This window comes from Aquila chrysaetos, chromosome 24, assembly GCF_900496995.4.
Source record: "Aquila chrysaetos chrysaetos chromosome 24, bAquChr1.4, whole genome shotgun sequence".
NCBI lineage: Eukaryota > Metazoa > Chordata > Aves > Accipitriformes > Accipitridae > Aquila > Aquila chrysaetos.
The window spans coordinates 15,868,631-15,886,660 of NC_044027.1; the positions used below are offsets into that span (position 1 = coordinate 15,868,631).

General features: G+C 46.3%; 2 protein-coding genes across 3 annotated transcripts in view; both read left to right on the forward strand.

Annotated features, from left to right (window-relative positions):
* GFI1B (growth factor independent 1B transcriptional repressor) lies at positions 1-11,820 on the forward strand. Of its 2 annotated transcripts, none has more exons than XM_030000296.2 (7): positions 1-316; positions 5,691-5,815; positions 7,351-7,497; positions 8,097-8,359; positions 8,632-8,769; positions 9,232-9,397; positions 9,861-11,820. In XM_030000296.2, exons 2-7 carry the CDS (start codon positions 5,701-5,703, stop codon positions 10,037-10,039), a joined length of 1,008 nt encoding a protein of 335 aa, XP_029856156.1. In that variant the 5' UTR covers positions 1-316; positions 5,691-5,700; the 3' UTR covers positions 10,040-11,820. The 2 variants fall into 2 exon arrangements, with proteins under 2 accessions (XP_029856156.1, XP_029856155.1); XM_030000295.2 differs by having other exon boundaries at positions 3-316; positions 5,687-5,815.
* Positions 9,619-18,030, forward strand: part of CEL (carboxyl ester lipase) — a 21,892-nt gene continuing 13,480 nt past the window's right edge. The window contains exons 1-2 of the mRNA XM_041119633.1: positions 9,619-9,630; positions 12,241-12,243. The gene's annotated coding sequence lies outside the window, so the exon portion shown is untranslated. The remainder of the gene's footprint in view (positions 9,631-12,240; positions 12,244-18,030) is intronic.

Genomic DNA, 18,030 nt, shown 5'->3' on the forward strand with positions numbered 1-18,030 from the left:
TTTCGAGCTGGGCATCACGAATTCTCTTCAAGTTTTCAAAGAAGTCCTGGAAAGTTTTGATAAGCAAATACTTTCTGGGCTCTGCTTCTCTATTGGCTGTTTCTTCACCGCCAGATTTTGACACAAATAATCTGATTGAAAAATCAGGGAGGGAACAGGGGCAAAAAAAAAACAGAAAGAGAGAAAAGGAGAAGTATCTATTTCAGCAGACTGCGACTAAGTGAAAAAGTGGAAGAGGAGTCCAGAGAGAAGACGACGTCTTGCTTGTCTGGGGAGATTTCAAGGCGAAGCCAGTAAAGCAAAGTCCCCCAAACAGGTGATTGATTTATTCTTTTAAACACTTTTAATTTCATTGTTTTTCTCATTTCTCTGATATGTTTTTCTAAGCTTTTTCTTCTTCTTTGCTTGTGTTTGCAAATATGTAACATATTCCACTGCGTAAGTCAGTTGTCCTGAGGATTCCTTTATGATAATGGTTCACTTAATTCAAATGAGTCAAACCTTTTAAAATTATATACCATATACTTACTTCACTCTCACATGTGAAAATGGTAATAGTAGAACAAAATATAAAAGATGTGACAATGGTCTCAGATACCTGTGTCCCAGCAAGCTCCATGCAGAAGGAGTAGTTTCTAGACGTAGACTTTTGTACTTAAGCATTGAGGAGAGGGCATGCTATATTTTTCCTTCTAATTGCTCTTTTACAAGGCCAGACCTTTAAATTCAAACAGCAGCACACCTCTGCTGACATCAATTAATCTGTGCCAGTTATGCTAGATGAGAATTCAGTCTCTCCTGTTTAGGATTTTTGCTTCAAATCTATCTTATATTTTATTATTTTTCCATCCTTTCTAAGTATAAGCTGATTAGTGTAACGATTTTTAGCATATGGAATTAGCTATTTATAGACGCTCCTCATATACCAGCAGATTGATTCAATACATTAAGCAGGAAAGCAAATGATTTGCAAGTTCGCACAGTAAGTGCATCTATACATTAAGGGCATATAGAATTTGTTAGATTGCACTATATAAGTCTATTTATCCATGGAAGCCTAAGGTAAAGTTTGCTAAAGCCAGTGGCATTCCCAACATCACTAGGAGCTAAAAGAGGTTTCTAAAGAAGAAATGCTGCAATTGTATTCTAAACATTTTTTCTAGATACTACAGATGTACAAGCATTTCTGTTCCACTTCTTGGACAAAATTTCCACCACAATTTGCTGCCCCTGCCATAATGTCCGTTTGCCCAGTCTAACCACAGGAATTAAAAATGTTCTGCTCATTTTTCCACTAAAAAAAGCCACATTCAAATTACTTGCCCCAAGTACCTTCATTTTTGCAAGGGTGGACTAGTGAAGACATGATTAATTTTGTTATAAAGAAGTGAAATTCTTTTTTAATATGACTTTATATTTAAAGAGTCAGGAGTCCATAAAACCTCTTATTTTATTTGAGCTCTTAAAAATTCCAGACACAGGTCGTGGCCAGTTTTGTGCTTTTTTCCTCAAAATGTAGCCTTCTGAAAGACAAACTATTCTTTATTTTTGGAAGCTTCACCTTTGCCAGAAAGAACAGAAAAAAGCAATATTAAGATTTAAATATAAATTAAGCAATGGGAAGGAAATAAGCCTCTTTTAGCCTAAAACTTTGTACACTCATCAACTTATATGAAGACATATATCAATTGCAAGTTAAAATTAAGTATTTCTGCTGAGTGTAATGGGAAAAAGGGTTTCATCTCTACAATTATCCTTGTAAATTCAGAAACAGGATTACTTGAATTTAGAGAAAAATGAAAGCTGTAGAATGGAACTTACGCTGCAAATTGGGCTCCTGATTCAGCGTGGCACAATCTTGCAAACACCTGGTCCCAAATACGGTGTTTCATGTTATGAATCATTTCACTGAAGGAACCAGAGAGGACAGGTCCGTAATCTAATTCAGTGAGAATATGAATTTCTTCTAAATTATATCGAAGGGCCCAATCCTGTATTTTTGGGTACTGTGAGCTGCCATGCAGTGAAGTGGGAGTTAGGGCTTCACAAGGAACATAGGATCAAGTGAAATTAGGATCCTGAAGTCAGAAACCACCCCCTAAAAAAACCCAACCCTTTTAATTTGGTTCTTGCACAATCTCCAGTGTTCCAATATTACTTTACAGTTTTACATATGATACTCTGCAAAGTCACTAGAGAGCGTCACTGAGGATAAAGGAACTTTGAATTGGAACATAGGAGGGGAACATGCAAATGCTGGGTCCACTTTCAGATCTGACTGGGGAATTTATAACTGGTAAAAGAAGCCCTTCTAAGGTGCTTCCAGTTAGGTACCCAAAAATAGTGAAGCAGGTTTTTTTCCCTTGGGTCTGTTTGGCTGTCTTTTCCTCAGGGCAAATTACTACAACATTATTGTACAGCTACTTGAATGGCAAACAAATAAGAATGTCAATTCTAGCCGGCTACTGATTTTATATCCTGTATTGAATCCAAAAAATGCCACAACACTTCCATTTTGGGTAGGGACTCCTGCCCAAGCAATGAACTCCCTTGTGCACTTGCCAGTTAAGGTAGAAACTGGTGCCACTGGGGCTGGCAAGAACAGACTCCATAAAAATAAAGTTTAATTTTTAGCAAAAGGTTGAAGCTAAATTCTGTCAGAAGCTTCAAGGACTTTAAGATGTAGCGGGGTCTGTTGTCCATAGCACTACTTTCCCTGTGAAATATAGTTAGCCATTAGTAGCAGCTGATCACTTGCTACTGATAATCTTGAGTTTCAAGGAGAGATAGTATTTTTTCTCTCACAATCTGTGCTTCTAGCTTTCCTCTAACCCGGTTGTGTGCATCACAAAGACGGTCCAATGCAGTTGTTAATTAACTATGCTTTGGGCTCCCAGTTCCTGTTTTCTCTGTAAAATGGGGTGGGGGAAGGTAACTTCCTTTTGTAACGTTCAGTAGTACATTAAAGATTGTTGTGCTCAGTAGAGGCCCTTATCAGCAGTCAAGATACTAGACCAAATTTGACTTTTACATATGCTGGGGCAAACACATCCAGAAAAATCCTCTCGATTCACATGCACCTACTTTTGACCACCCTCGGAAAAGAGGGGCTGTACTTAGTGCCTTTGTGTACTTAGTGTATGAGTACTACCATAAAACACTGCAAGCTTGCTTATGCCACCCATCTCCAACCTCTAATTTACCTGGCTAAGCTGTCCAGCTAATGCCATGGAGTCCTCAAGCCAGTGGGCAGGGAGGGTGACCCTTCCAGCTGGCACTGCTGGGTGCAGGCTCTCACCCTACATTCAGAGTTACCCACTGCCGGAGCCTCTTCCTCCACTGTGTAGGAAGCCCAGGGAAATTAACTGGTTAATTCAGGCAGAGAAATCGGTGTCTAAAGCTTGCTGGTATGAATACGCTCCGTTGTGGACACAGTCCTGCCCCACCACATGGGAAAATCCCCTTGACATGAGTTGAAATTCCATGTATCAAGGGTTTGTGGCAGGACTTTTAACTTGGGGCACGTCTATATTGCAGAGTGCAGCTCCGTGCACAGACACCCCATCTGGGACTGACCAAGAGCAGTGAGACCCTCTGAGCTAAGCACTTCTGCTAGGATGCAAGGTGCACAGGCTAAGCAGAGCACACTACTAAAAGGGTTATAACCACTGCAGAACACTCCCGTGTTTGTACCAAGCTGGAGGTATTGCTGTGCCCGCAGCCTTTCGCCAGGCAGAGATACACTTTACTATACTTAGAAGGAACCTCATTAAAGAGTTACAGGACAGCAAATACAGCAACGTACTTCAGTGCCCCTTCCCTCAAGTGCATACTTACGGTTCATTCTCAGTGCTGTTTTGTCCTCTTTCTAAAATTAAATTAACAAATCTAGTCTTGGCCTCTGTTTTCTCTTATTCATCTCGTTATATGCAAATTTCCTGGAAACAGGCAAAGAAAAACAGGTGAGTCATTTCAGAAGAAAAAATGGCTAGAGACACCAAGAGTTATCCCTGAAGTCATAGAAGAAATAGTGGGAATCCTGGACCAGATTTAAATAGACAGCTACAACTGCATTTCCAAAGGCAGCTGGGCTGGTGAGCACCTGACTCTCACCGACAACAGTGGGCTTGGCAATCCACCTGTCCACAGCAGACCTCGCTGTGTGAATTCCACCGTACACATACCTGCAGCCGTAGGCACCACTGTAAATGTGGCCCTCGGACCTTTAAACAAAACACCACCGGGCTATGTAATTATATTTAGCATGTAGGGATAGCACGGGCACTTCTGCACCCTAGGGAGCAGACCTTTTCCATCCCTGGCTGTTTGGGATTCCAGGAGCCCACACTGCTCTGTCCTGACTTACACAGATGGTTCAGGTCATTCCTACTTAACAGGAGCAAACTTTGGTTTGGTTGGGGTTTTTTTAGTAAATAAGTAGGCTACACTTCAACTGCTCTCAGGAAAAAACAAAACTTAATACTGCACTTTCCCATCAACAGAAAGCCAGGACTTACTGCTGACTTTACATATGAAATATAGCAAGATTTGCTTTTACTGCTACTATCCTGAACAATTCCAAGGGAAAATGCAAATATGTATGCAAATAAGGCACCAGCTGATATTGCCATACAGAGCATTGAGCCCGTTGTCATACTGCCTACATGAGAACAGTTAGTAGCCATGGGGAGAGGGCACAGGGCGGGCTGGGTTCTGGGTAGTAAAGATAACAGATGCATTGCAAGAGAATTTTGTATGATTAAATTTCAGCATTTTATGTTTGTTCCTAACCCGTCATTTCAACGGTCTATGGTATTTGAGTCAGATCCAAAAGGTAACCTCTCTCACCCAGCACTTCTGCTCTGCCTCTGCTTGACTGTTGTTTGTCAGCCAGAACACAAAATACTCAAGCTACAGCCAACAAGAAGGAAACCCACCACACAACATGGCTGTGGGGATTTTCTGCTGTGTCTCTCCTATTGATGTTGTTTCTATAATTATTATTTGTATAGCAATTTCACAGAGGAGCCCATATCATGGCTTGGGACTGCGCTCTTCTAGGTGTGATACAAACACTAAGACCCTTTCTCAAAGGGGTGATCTCCAACCCGCGGTCCGCACTGTGTCCTCTCAGGGAGATTAAGGTCAGAGATGCACTGTGTCCTGTAGCCAGGGCAGAGAGCTACAAGAGAGAGCTCCTGGCTGCTAATGTACCTTTGCCACAGGCCCAGTTTTGGTCTGTAACACAGCACCCAATTTAAGCGTGCCTCTGTTTTTCCACCTACAACATAAAGATAGCAGTAGTTCTTTGCCTCAACCTAGGAGTAGGTTGTGAAGTGTAATTTTTACGGAGTATACTGTAGTCTGCAATCCCATCTTCAATCTGCCGTCCCATCTCTACATTCAGTGGCAGAGACTATCTCGCAGTAAGTTTTTCTGCTTGGCTCCCTCCACAGCTCTGTGTTTTCCCCAGAGTTGAGATCCATCAGGCGCCTAAACCCACACAACCACTCCCTGCTCTTCAGTTGGGTGGAGGGACCTTTGAGATGAACTCTCTGTCTCCCTAGTAGAAGAGTTTTAATTCTCATCACTGCTGCATACAGGGCTGATGTGCTGGGGAAACAAATGAGAAATTACCCCCCAAACCACAGAGATTTACCTGCTGTTTTTCTGTGTTTCTGCCCAGGCAGTGAATGAAAAATGCCACGTTCTTTTTTGGTGAAGAGCAAAAAGGCTCATACCTATCATCAGCACCGCTTTGTGGAAGATGACCTGCCTATACTCATGTGGGATCCAATCACCTCTCCCTTCACTGGTGAGTTAATCCATCCACTGGGCTTCTAAGAATACACTAAGGCAAATTAATAATTGAGTGGGCAAGCTAAGGGAGTAGGATGAGTGAGCTAAAGAGCAACTAAGGGCTTCCACACAGGGATGTCAATCTAAGAACAAGCTGATCCCCTACAGTGTGCCCTCTTTCTCTAGGCCAAATCCACACTGTCCCACTGAAATCAAATTTAGATCCTCCCTTTGTTTCCTGCTGGGTTGCTGGGGTTGTTTGAGATATAAGATTGCTGTGTGGAGTTGGTCACGTTTGGGAAAGATGGCTAACTTCAGGCAACTAACAGTTGGGAAAAGAGCTTGCACTTGGTTGTCAGTCTTCTACAAACTCACAACTCTGCCACCTCGATCTCCAGCTTGCTATGTTCACTGCCCACATTCTCTCTGGACCTACATCTTCTCTACCTCAGTGTGTTACCACCTCCTCCCGAAAATTTGCAAGGAAAGTTACAGCTAGAGTGAGAAAATACTAGTGATACCCTGACAGTGACTGTGAAAGGAGTCCTACACACTTACAGGTGAAGGGCCAGCTGCTATATACTATATTAACACCAACCAACACTGCTTCTGCCTCCGCCTGCTGTCCTCCCTCTGCTCCTGTTCATGCTCTCCCACAGCCATCCATGCAGTGGCAGGGCCAGGTCAATTATCTTCTTTCAGGCATCATTCAAATTTTCTTTATTCAAATCTAGGATCAACTTATCCTTTGTTCTAGCCCTGGCTATCAAATTAGAGTCCAGCCCTATGATAAGTTTGATAAAAAGGAAAGGAGGTGACATTTTAATTTCAATTCCTGCCATCATCCTTTGGCCATTTGTTGTGTTTCTCTGGCATGGAAGAGGGTTTGGACGACAGGTGAATATTGTCCTTCAGCAGCCCAGTCCCATCTCCAGCAGAAAGGAGGCACATGTATTGGACCTCTGTCCATTTTAGATTCTTACTATAAAGTCCACTTCTAACAAGTGCTGGTTGGTCTCTTTAAGGGCTGGGACAAGCATGGAGAAACGGGAGTGTGGGCAGGAGGAGACAAGGCTCTGTGGTCACCTTTGCAACTGCGTGAGCAGTTACCTCCCCTCTCTGCTTCCCTACGTGGCTATCCATAAATTCAGGTTAACAATACTGAACTCTCTTAGGAGAGGGGTGGGGAGGTTAATAAGTTAGTGATTGTTAGTTATTCACACAAACGAAAATTATTTTAAATGGGGAAATGATTCTTACAGACATGTGGCTTCTAGGGTTAATTTTCTCTAACTATATAGGGTATCAAGTGTCCTATCATTTCTTCCCACCCCCCCTTTACCTTGCCTACCTCATCCTGCTTGGAATTTCCCTTTGTCAGCAATGGGCAGACCTTGATTGCCGTGCTGATTGCACCACTCTGCACTTATTCAGGGAATTGAGCATGGGCTCATGTAGCCAAGCACGAGTTCATACATAAGTACAAAACTCACCTTAATAGACTCTTAACAGCTAGAATAAACTAACTGTGACACTACTGTGTGATTACAGCCATAGGAGACAAGACACTGGAGGATAGCAAGAAACAGGACCTAGAATGCGTGGTTCCAAAACAAGAAAAGGACCCATCTGAACTGAAGGAAGAAAGTGTCCCTGTCCAGTACCTGAGCAGGATGCTGCCAGGCCCTTCAGCTCAAGGTCTGCTACCCAAGACTACAATTGCAAAAGAGGTCAGGGCTGGGCTGGCTTATGGACAGTTGCAAAAGAGGTTGGGGCTGGGCTGGCTTATGGACAAGCGTGTCCAGTTTTTCAGTAAACGGCAACTCTTATTTTGACATCAACAGTCAAACTTGTCCCAGGTAGAGCTCATCAAGAGCATTCTGTATTTCCCTTTATGATTCTGGTCTAGATCAGCATGTCTCTGAAGGATGATGCTATGATTCCCAAAGAGTGAGCCTCCAAATTTCAAGGACTAATGGAGCTCTGTGCTATATGGGTCAAGGCAGGTGTCCACATGATACTTGTTCAAACACCACACAAAGCAGGGCTAGTAGGGGGGTTAATATTCCCTTAGCATCCCCTCTCCCATAAAATTTCCTCAGATTGAAATCAAAGTCGTAATAGGAACTTTGTATAGGGATCAGGATTTGAATCAAAGAAGGAGGAGTTACCAACTGCAACTCCCAAGGTCAGGCAAGACATTAAATGGGGGAGTGGTACCTGGGGAACTTTTTTACTGGTGCCCAGCTGCAGGCAATGGCATGACACTCACTTCTCCCTCTCCTTTGCAAACTCAGAGATGGCCATCCCAGGTCTGCAGATCAAAGACTGCAGTAACACGACAAGCACCCCTACCTTCTACAAAACCGGCTTTTCTTGGGATGCTTTCCATTTGCCATACAGCTACCGACAGATGTCTTCCACCATACAGTCAGCCCTCTTAGAGCACCCAGTTAGCCTGTACGGAAGCCACCTCCTGCCAAGCACCGAGCCCCCTCTGGATTACAGCATGCATTACTCCTCGGACATGGAGACCTACCACTGTGTGAAGTGCAACAAGGTGTGCCACAGAGGAGAGCCTCAGGGATGGGGAGGGGCTGGAGTGATTTTCATTGCATACATCAGCATTTCACTGGGTTACACCAAAGTGCAATGCATGTGGCTCAAAATGGGTACTTACTTCTTCTCCTGACTAGGGGACAAGGGCGCTAGGAGCGATGCAGTTCACATGGCCCATGAGAGGGAAGAATCAAAGAAAGAGAAGGAATTGAAAACAGAGATGGAGACACAGCTGCCTCATGCCAAAAAAATCACTGGCATTTTGTTTTGCAGGTATTCTCTACTCCCCATGGACTGGAGGTCCATGTCCGAAGGTCTCACAGTGGGACCCGACCTTTTGCTTGTGAAGTATGCGGCAAAACCTTTGGACACGCTGTAAGCCTGGAGCAGCACACCAATATTCACTCCCAGGTGGGTAGCATGTTTCCAGAGAACCAGCTCTCCAGAGCTTATGAGTGTTGGACCTTAGCTGTTGCTTACTCTGTTATAAAGGAAGCGACATTTCCTAGGTTACAAATGTGATGGCTTTCCTGTAGCACCCAATGACAATGATAGGAGCTCCGAAGACCATAGATCTTGGTCTCACAAATCTCAGACTGCCCTTGAGAATTCCTTGGATGGGAGGGGAGGATCGTTGCTACTGGTTCTTCTGTGCCTCGCCTCCTCCTAAAGGGTGCAGGAGTTTGGATCACAAGATGTAATCCATTTCCATAAGCAACCCTCCCCACATTCTCTTTGTGCTGCACCTAGCATGTCAGTCCACGAGCTGAGATTTGCTTATCAAATCTACTATTCTTAACAGTCTTAGCACTCTTCAAGCTCTGTCACATGTCTTGCAGCCACATACATCCCATGATTTTCTTTCCGTAACAGGAAAGAAGTTTTGAGTGCAAGATGTGTGGGAAGACATTCAAACGTTCCTCCACCCTCTCCACTCATCTGCTGATCCATTCAGACACACGGCCCTATCCCTGCCAATACTGTGGCAAGCGCTTCCACCAGAAGTCGGATATGAAGAAACACACTTACATCCACACCGGTGAGAAACAAAATATTCCCAATAAGAAAATGCAAATTAGAGTCCATCATGTTAACACACATATATAGTCCCCAGACACAGAGATACTGGACCAGGGATAAGTGTCCAGAGGCACTGGAAAGTCATTCTTCTCTGTGCAGTAAGAGAGCAGAAGGTCTAAGCATCACTGAGATGCATGTCCTCAGTGTGACCAGGAGGTAGTTATTGACCAGCCTTCAGTGTATGTCATGGTTGTACCCAGCCCTGGATGCAGACAGGGCATGGGTCACACAGCTGGACAGGACTGCCTCTAGTTCTTTTCAGCCTCTGGTGCCGAACCAGAGTGCAGACACATTAGGACAGCTGGGCTGGCAGCACCCTGATGCCTAAGCATAGCCAGTGAGGTCTGAGTCTACTAAAGGGCATTTCTACCTCCCTTCTCTCATCTGTTAAAGTGTTTCTTACCATTTTCTCTGCCCTGCAGGGGAGAAGCCCCACAAATGCCAGGTATGTGGCAAAGCCTTCAGCCAGAGCTCCAACCTCATCACTCACAGCCGCAAGCACACAGGCTTCAAGCCCTTCAGCTGTGAGCTCTGTGCCAAGGGCTTCCAGCGCAAAGTGGATCTACGGAGGCACCGAGAGACCCAACACAGTCTCAAGTGATGGATGGCTCCAGGTCTTTTCTGGAGCTCCCACTGCCAGTGCATGCTCCAGGGAAGAAGACTGTCCACAGCATCTCCATCCAGCGTGTGGCTGCCCACCTCATAAAGCTCATATAGCATCCTATGTTCCCCTGGGGACTGGCAAAGTCATGTTACTGGCTTTGGTGTTCCGGCACTCCAAAGCCTTGCACATCCCAGTAGGTGACAAAGAAATCTGTGGGAGCTCTCACTTTTCAATTACAGCAGGTACCAGCCCAGATCTGACGTCACCTGCTCAAGTGCAAATCCAGAGAAATTCCTCCAAGATCACCATTACTCTGGATTTACACCGTGTGCAGAATCCAGTTCATCATACTGACCAGCAGCGAGGTGGGAACTCCTGGGCTAACGGCAGCAACAATCTGTGCCAAGCTAGTGCCGTAACCATGTTCTGCTTTGATGGTTAGGAAGATAAGGCTAGGGCATGCAAATAGATTGCATTCGGTGAGCTGTGTTCAACCTGGACAGGGCTTCTGCAGAGACTTGCCCAGGTTATAAATTCTGGCAACAGACACCTAAAGTCATTTTCTTTCAGCGGAGCATTTACTGTGATCAAATGACAAGTTAACTGTGTTGTATTTTTAGCTTGGAGTGGGAGGAAAATACTGAAAAAACAGCTCCTATCCCTAGCTGATAGCAGGGGTCTCTAAATGCATTCCTCATACGCACCATGCTGCAGAGATCCCTGGGTTAGTGGCAACCAAGCAAGCTCCAGGAAGAGCCAAGTCACAGCGCTAGGCATAAGCTAACAAGCCCCATGTCTCAGTACCATGCGAGAGAGACTGGCTGCTCTTGGAATCCAGGCTGGTATGTCCCACAATAGTTCACTGCATGCTGGACATACCAACTTAGAGCTGTCCTGGGCAATCCTGTGTCACTGTATGGTCAGGAATGGCCCTTGGATATCAATGTCAAGGGCCAGAGTTCTGCTTTCCAGCCACTCTTAAAGGAGGAAATGACCTAGCCTGTACACATTGGCACAGTACGCAAGTGCCTTACAAATATTATACAGAGAAGTGGTATTTCCTCCTTCTTCCAGGTCTAGGGCTTGAAGCAAAGCACTGGAACAAGTAAAGAGCCAGTTTCCCTCCAAGCTCTAAGTTCTCACTGTATAACCTTTGGGAAGTCACTGCACTGGGCTTTTTTCTCCACCCCTCCTGGTGATGTGGAGTCATTCACTCAGGTTTGTAGAGTCCCTTGAGTTCTTAACAGGAAGGACAAAGTATTATTATAACATTAAAAAGACAAGCGCTTTCAGTTAAGCAGGGCATTGTAGCAGCACACAGCCCCCTCTGTAACTACATCCCTGAACACATGGCCTTGGACAACGACACTGGTGGGAAGTAGCCTGGAGAACAGGCTGTGGCACTAGCCATTTCACTCCAAATGCTTATGAAGGAAGGCTGCCATCACGGGCAAAGAAGAAACGGTCCAAGTGGAGAATTCATTTACTGCCAGGAGAGAAGAGGTCTGTCCTACCCTCAGTTATACTGCTGTAAATCCAAAGCCATTTTTCTAAGACCTAAAATGTACTTGCCCCTGTTTTATGCTGTGCCTAAGCTGTTAGTTATTAATATGCATTCTGGAAGCTCAAAACAGAGTCTGTATTCCTGGCTTTACTTGTACACTGTAAATATGTATTTATACTTATTCTAATGTATATTTTTATTGCACTATACCAGACAGTGACAACATGTACAGGCCTGCTGGGATTTATCTGATAAATCTGTTCCCTCTTGGTAACTGGGCTAACACAGTGTATTTCATGTTAAAAACATCCATTTCAAGAAATGAAATATATATATATACACCTTGCTCTGGAGATTCAGCCAGTGGGGATGGAGGGGCAAAGGAGAAGGGAAAGAGTACAACATTGCCCATACAGTTCAAGTGGAACTAAAGATGGAAATTCACATGCAGAACAGGGCTCCCATCAGGAACAAAGCTCCCAAACTTAGACATGAAAGAAGTCAGATCCAGGGAGCAGGGGCCTGTTGGCTACACAACAGCCACGAACAACGCTCAAAGCCTGGGATCAGGGGACATTGATCTTCAGAGACAGATTCGTGCAGAGCCCCAGACAGGCAGCAAGTCAGCTCTCCAGAGGAAGAGGGCTGTGCCGCCGCAACCACATCAGATGACACGGGATTGTGTACCCAGCAGATGGTGTTATCGAAGCCCCCATTAAAACTCTGTTGGCCTTTCCTGGGTCATGCCAGAACCTGGTCAGGACAGGGACTCCCAGGGAAGGTGTATAACCTGCGATGGAACTGGGCTTAGGGAACCGGTCCCCAGCTCCTGACCATGACACCAGGCATGCAGGCACACACATGTGAACACTCTCACACATGTACACATGCACAAGCCTTACTCAAGGTAAAGTAATTTCAGCTTATTAAAACCGCTGCCAAAACTGTGTTGTTATTCCCCTTGTACTCCACAAATCTGCAAACAGAAATATTTAAAGAGCATGTCAGCGTCTGAACTGCTCGGGAGTGAATACCCTCCAGCCCCAAAACACACAGGCACACCAGTACAGACTTCCCTGTCTGTGTCCTGGGGACAGCAGGTGTGTCTGACTCATCTGAACCTCCCCAATTTTGGCCATTCTGGGGGGGGGGGAAGTGCTGGCACACGCTGATCAGCACTGTGGCAAGACTGCTTGTAAAACCGCTCATAAAAACAAATCAGACAGCTGGTTCTTCTGAGCCTGCTGAACAAGGGCTACTGTATCCATTAGATTTCCATTCCTATCTTTGATTTCCTCGGTACAGAGGAGGTATAACCTTCAACGGGCAGCTGGGGTCTCCTGTCCTGAGGCTGTGCTTCTCCAGCCTGCTTCTCCCTCCTAACAAAGCACAGATCACCCCAGTCCTGTCTTTTATTTCCCCAGGACTCTAGGGCAGGCAGCTGCTTTCACCATTTTTGCGATTTCTGAGCCCAGAGATTACCGAAGAGCAGTTACACTGGAGAAGACAGCGTCAGCCTTACACTTATATTTGTGAGGAGCCTGGAGAGCACATCCCCAGGAGACGCAAGGACTGCTTTAGATGGATGGGCAGCAAGTAGAGAAACCCTCTGGGACGGCCTTAGGCAGCGTGCTGCTACAGAGCCGTGCTCAGGAAAACACGTCTGTGGCCAAAGCAGCCTGGGGGGGGCCAGGCTGACCCACTCCCACAGGCGCTGGGAGCGTATCTCCAGAAACACAGGCTGTGGAGGGAGGCCAGCTGGCAAAGGCACCTGTGAGACGGTACAGCCAGAGTCAGGAGGTGACCTGAGACGGGAGGAAGAGCAGAGGGAATTAGCTTACAGAGTTCGCCACTAAGGCACTACAGTTTCTTCCCCCAGAGTAACAAGGTGCCACTTTCAGACCCCTGGGTAACACTGCCTGAGCCCCATCCTTCCTTTAGGACTATGGATGTCAGCAACCCAAAAGAAAAACTAGGCAGAGCCCCACAGCCCCTTGTTCACTGCAATCCCTGATCAGGGAGAGCCGTTTCCCGAGGAAGAGGATGGAAGGACCCAGCTTGGCTCTGCTCCGGAGCAAACAGCAGCACCCTGCATGGTTCCCCGGGCTTTCATCTGCACCCCCTGAAGCTCTGGAAATGCAGGTGAAGGAGCGAGGAAGGAAGCAGATCTGGCATTACCCAAACCTCGCCACGCCAGGCTGGGGGAGAGCCTTCCACTCCCAACACGGCACCCGCCACGGGCAGGCCTGCTGCATGGAGCAGGCAAAAGGCTTCCCTGATCCTTGCAGCTACTGAATCCACACAAGGGTTACCCAAGGATGCTCAGCACCTGTCAGGATCAGGCCATGGCCGTCACCAACTCCAAACACACCTGGCCTCGCTCTCCAGCCATGCAAATCTTCCCCAGTTCTGACCACTCTGGAAACAACCCCTTTCCCACCATCTCCCATTGCATCAAAAAAATATTCTCGTCGGTCAATCAAGGAAACAGATAACAAAAAGCAAAATCTCAACTAATCTTTGTGGCTGAAGAAAGAGCTGATTGTTTTTGCCTCTCTCTGAGCCCGCCCTGTATCCTGCACTTCCCCAGTCCTCTTCACACCTTCTTCCCTTTATTGCCAGGGAAAGAAAATCCTGGTCTTTGGGCTGTTTTGTTTAGCAAATGAGGGACATGCAAAGCAATAACCCTGGGCATCTGTCAGAAGGAGAGAGGTGCCTCTGTGTCTTCCAGACAGCCTTCAGGCGCTGAAAGCAGCAGCCCAGAAATACTATGATCAAGGGTGGATTTAAGTTTGGACACAGGATGCATCTTTCTCTTCCTAATGAAGACAGAGGCACAGAACACCTGCAGGAAGCAGAGGTGTGTTCCCAGCTAGCACGGCATTATGCTGGAGCTTATCTTCAGGTTGTATTAACCTCCATGGAGTGGAATCATAAAGAAGGCAAAACCCTGAAGTTTTCACGTGGTGTTGGCAATGGTTAGGGAAGGCCTAAAAGGCACTGAGAGGAAGGACAGGGAAGAATTAGGCTCCAATTGGGTACATGTTGTATTGGAAAAAAAATTACTTGCTGAGTCCAGTTGCTTCCTGCCCTAGACTTCATGAGAAAGCATTTTCAGTGAAAAAAGATAAGAGCAGAGTCCCTTGTCCTCGCAGCAGGTCGTTCCCCCAGGGCCACACAGCCATAGGTGATGGGGACACACCAGCAGGTTAGTTCTAACCCATCAGCACAGCACACAAGGGGAAACCTGAAGGCTTTAGACAATCTCCCAGAAATAGCTGCATACATACGTTTCCTTGCGAACATTTCTGCCTGCCGTTAAGGGCCTAACTTGGGAACAGATAGGGAGCTTGACCTGCAAGGCTGCTACAGAATAAAAAAAGTACGCCCCACACAATTTTTTATCACTTATTCTGCTCACAAAGCAGAGATGTTTTTCCACTTTTGCCCTGGAATAGCACATGCACACAGAGAAGACAACCCAGAACAGCCACACCAAAATTATTCAATGACAGTTAAATCAGTCAGTTGCCTCTGTGCTGGATGAGACCTAAGAAAATGCAGATCCCTGCAGAGTTCCTGACCCACCATCTTTCAACTAACAGTCACCATGGACACACTGATCTTAAGGCTGCAACCCTGAACTGAGACTTGAGATCTGTCACACGTTTCCTGCATGACCTTGGGCAAGCCATGAGCGCTGGATTTCTGAAGTTGTTCAACACACTGTGAAGCTCACAAAAAGCTTCACCCCATCTGTGAGAGGAGGATAATTCCCCCTCTCCTCTTCATTTCACTTGTTTATTTCAACGGTAAGATAGTCAGGAACGGGACTGCCCCTCCTTATCTTCTACATACAGCACCTTGCACAATGGAGCCTTGATCTCGGCTGGAACGCCCAAGTGCTACTGCGATACTAATAACGAGCGATAGAAACTTAATTCGGCAAAGCAACCTAATTCTGTAACTGGCTTAGAAAGAAATCCTCTAAGCGTGCACAGCGAGACCCCTACATTAAAACCACTAAACTGCCAGATGAGCGGAGAAACAGGGCAAGCAGAAACACCGAGAGGATAAACCAGCCATGTGCAGCATTTCCACCGGTGAATAATATTCCGGGGAGAGAGACAGAGCTGGGTATGGATGCTACGAACATCCCACTTGACACCCTCATTTTAAAGGTGTTGCTTCAATACAAGCATTTTTCAATCTGGTCCTTGGGCTGATTTTGACCTGTTGGCCCAAGGGTGATCTGTGTTCACTGTACCAGACGGCAAGGCAGGCAGAGAGCAAAGAGTCCCCAGGAATGGGGAAATCTGAGGCTGGGGAGGAGCTGAGCATGCACTGGGCTTAGCTTTGGTCTGATAAGTTTATCAAGCACTGCCGGCTGCTAACTGTCAGCCGGCAAAGCGGGCCTGTTAGGGAGGAGGAACAGCTCCCAGGGCAAGATAGGACAGCCCATGCCTTATCGGAGTGCCTGAACCAAAGAGAGAACTGGAGAGTGAGCACTTTCCAACCACTTCATCCGAACAACAGACAGATTGGCAGGAAAGGCCTGTCAGCCCTTCGCTTCTGCCACCCAGGCATCAACAGGGAGCCCCCATCCATGCAAATAACCCTGGTAAGTACAGCATGAGAGTTGCAAATGTGAACATAGGGGCCTGAGGGAATGCACGGGGTAGGTTTTCTTAGGAAAATTGCCCAGGGGGGAGAGTCAGATTTACAGCAAACAATTCAGATGCTTACTGAGCAAGCTGCTCCTGTTCAGTGCCCAGAGCAGCAGCTCTTCCCCACACTGCCTTCCCTAGGTTTGGGAAGGGAATCTAGCACTTCAGAATAACACTAGTCACTAAGTTCTGGTGTACAGATAATTGCTTTGTTTTCCTTTACTGCTTCTGAAAAATAGTAAAAAAAACCCCAGCTGAACAGAAGAGGAAAAACCTGACCATTCCCATCTGATCTGCAAGAGTATGGGCCAGCAAATGCCCCTTCACACCTCTCCTAGGGCAGCAATAACTAAATCAATACCAATACACCTGCAGCAGAGAGACTCTGCTATATTTGGAGGAGCTCCCTTAGACCTGTGCAAGCTACCTGTCCGTATACCTCAGCCATGACAGGGAAGGTGATAAGAGATTCCCACATGCCACATTCTCTGCTTGGTTTCCCTGCTGAGGATGGGCTGTGCAGGATAGAACCGGCATCAGATCAGCAGCTTCAACACACTGCGTTCCTTCAGTCTTTCAGATCACACTGTTATCAGGCCACTGCTCATTTAGACCATACGGACAGCTGTCATCCTGCATCCCACCCACCTTTGGGTCTTTGGCTGGGTCCAAGCTGGTGACTTGGGTCCTGCCTGTATCAGGGGATTTGACAGAAAGCTGGCCCCAGTGCAAGCCCTGACCCTGTGCTGGGAGGAGGCGTTCATACTTTGCTGCCTGGGTGCAAGTACTGTCTCAAGCCTTCCATGGGGTACGAGGCAGGAAACCTTCTGCAGCAGAGATGTGGGCCAGGATATCTCCAATGTGAGCTAGTCACTCAAAGGTTCCCTTTCTGGTAAGTAACATATCTAGGAAGCAATTTAGCTCCTCCTAAAGCACATACCTAAAATAGGACAGAAGTCATGTCTTCAACGCACCTACTTCGCTCTCCTTGAAGAGAAAAGGAGCCTAGTATCTGTAGACATCTAAAGTTACATGAGATGAGTCACACCCCTGTGGTTTCTGCAACACTCTGGAGCCAAATTTCTCACAGCTGTTTCTGATCCAACCCATAATCTACTGTTCTCCAGGCCACGCAGCCTCTGCTTAGAGCAGCCTCTAAGCCGTTTAATTCCTCTGTGCATCAAGGGCTCCTAAGCAAGTTCTAAGTATGACAGCCACATTCAGCGCTGGCCAACAAAACTCTGAGGTTCAAGGCTTCCTCATGAAGAATGAGGAGTTAAAAAACCCCATCCCATTGATTCTGCTTTCCTCTTGAAGAATTATAAAGCAATGGAACTTTATCTTACATCCCAGGCCCTTCTATATTAGGAGCTTTGGTGGGATTTTTGGCAGTGGTCAAGTCCGCTGGTTTCTTCTCTTTATAAAATAGAAATTATCTCTTGCCTCAGTTGGGGAAGGGGAAGTCAGAGATGATGGAGTATTCCTGTTCTTGAAAGGGCCCCATCCTGAGAGTGTGGACATGGTGAACCAGTGTGTCAGTCAGACATCCCTGCCCCAGCTCCTTATTTAGATCTAGCCTGTAGTAGCTTGACTGTAAATCAGTCAGGCTCAGTGGACACCCAGGTGTGATAGCACCTGGAAAAGAGAGGCCAGAAACTGCAGCTGCATTTTCTGGTATTATAGCATCACAGAGAATGCTAAATATGAGGCTCAAAACTCAAAGAAGGATTATTCCTGGCTTTGACATTGCCAGCTGATCGGAGCCAGTCACTGTCCCTCCCTGTGTCTCAGGTTTCCCCATTTGCAAAGTGAGGATA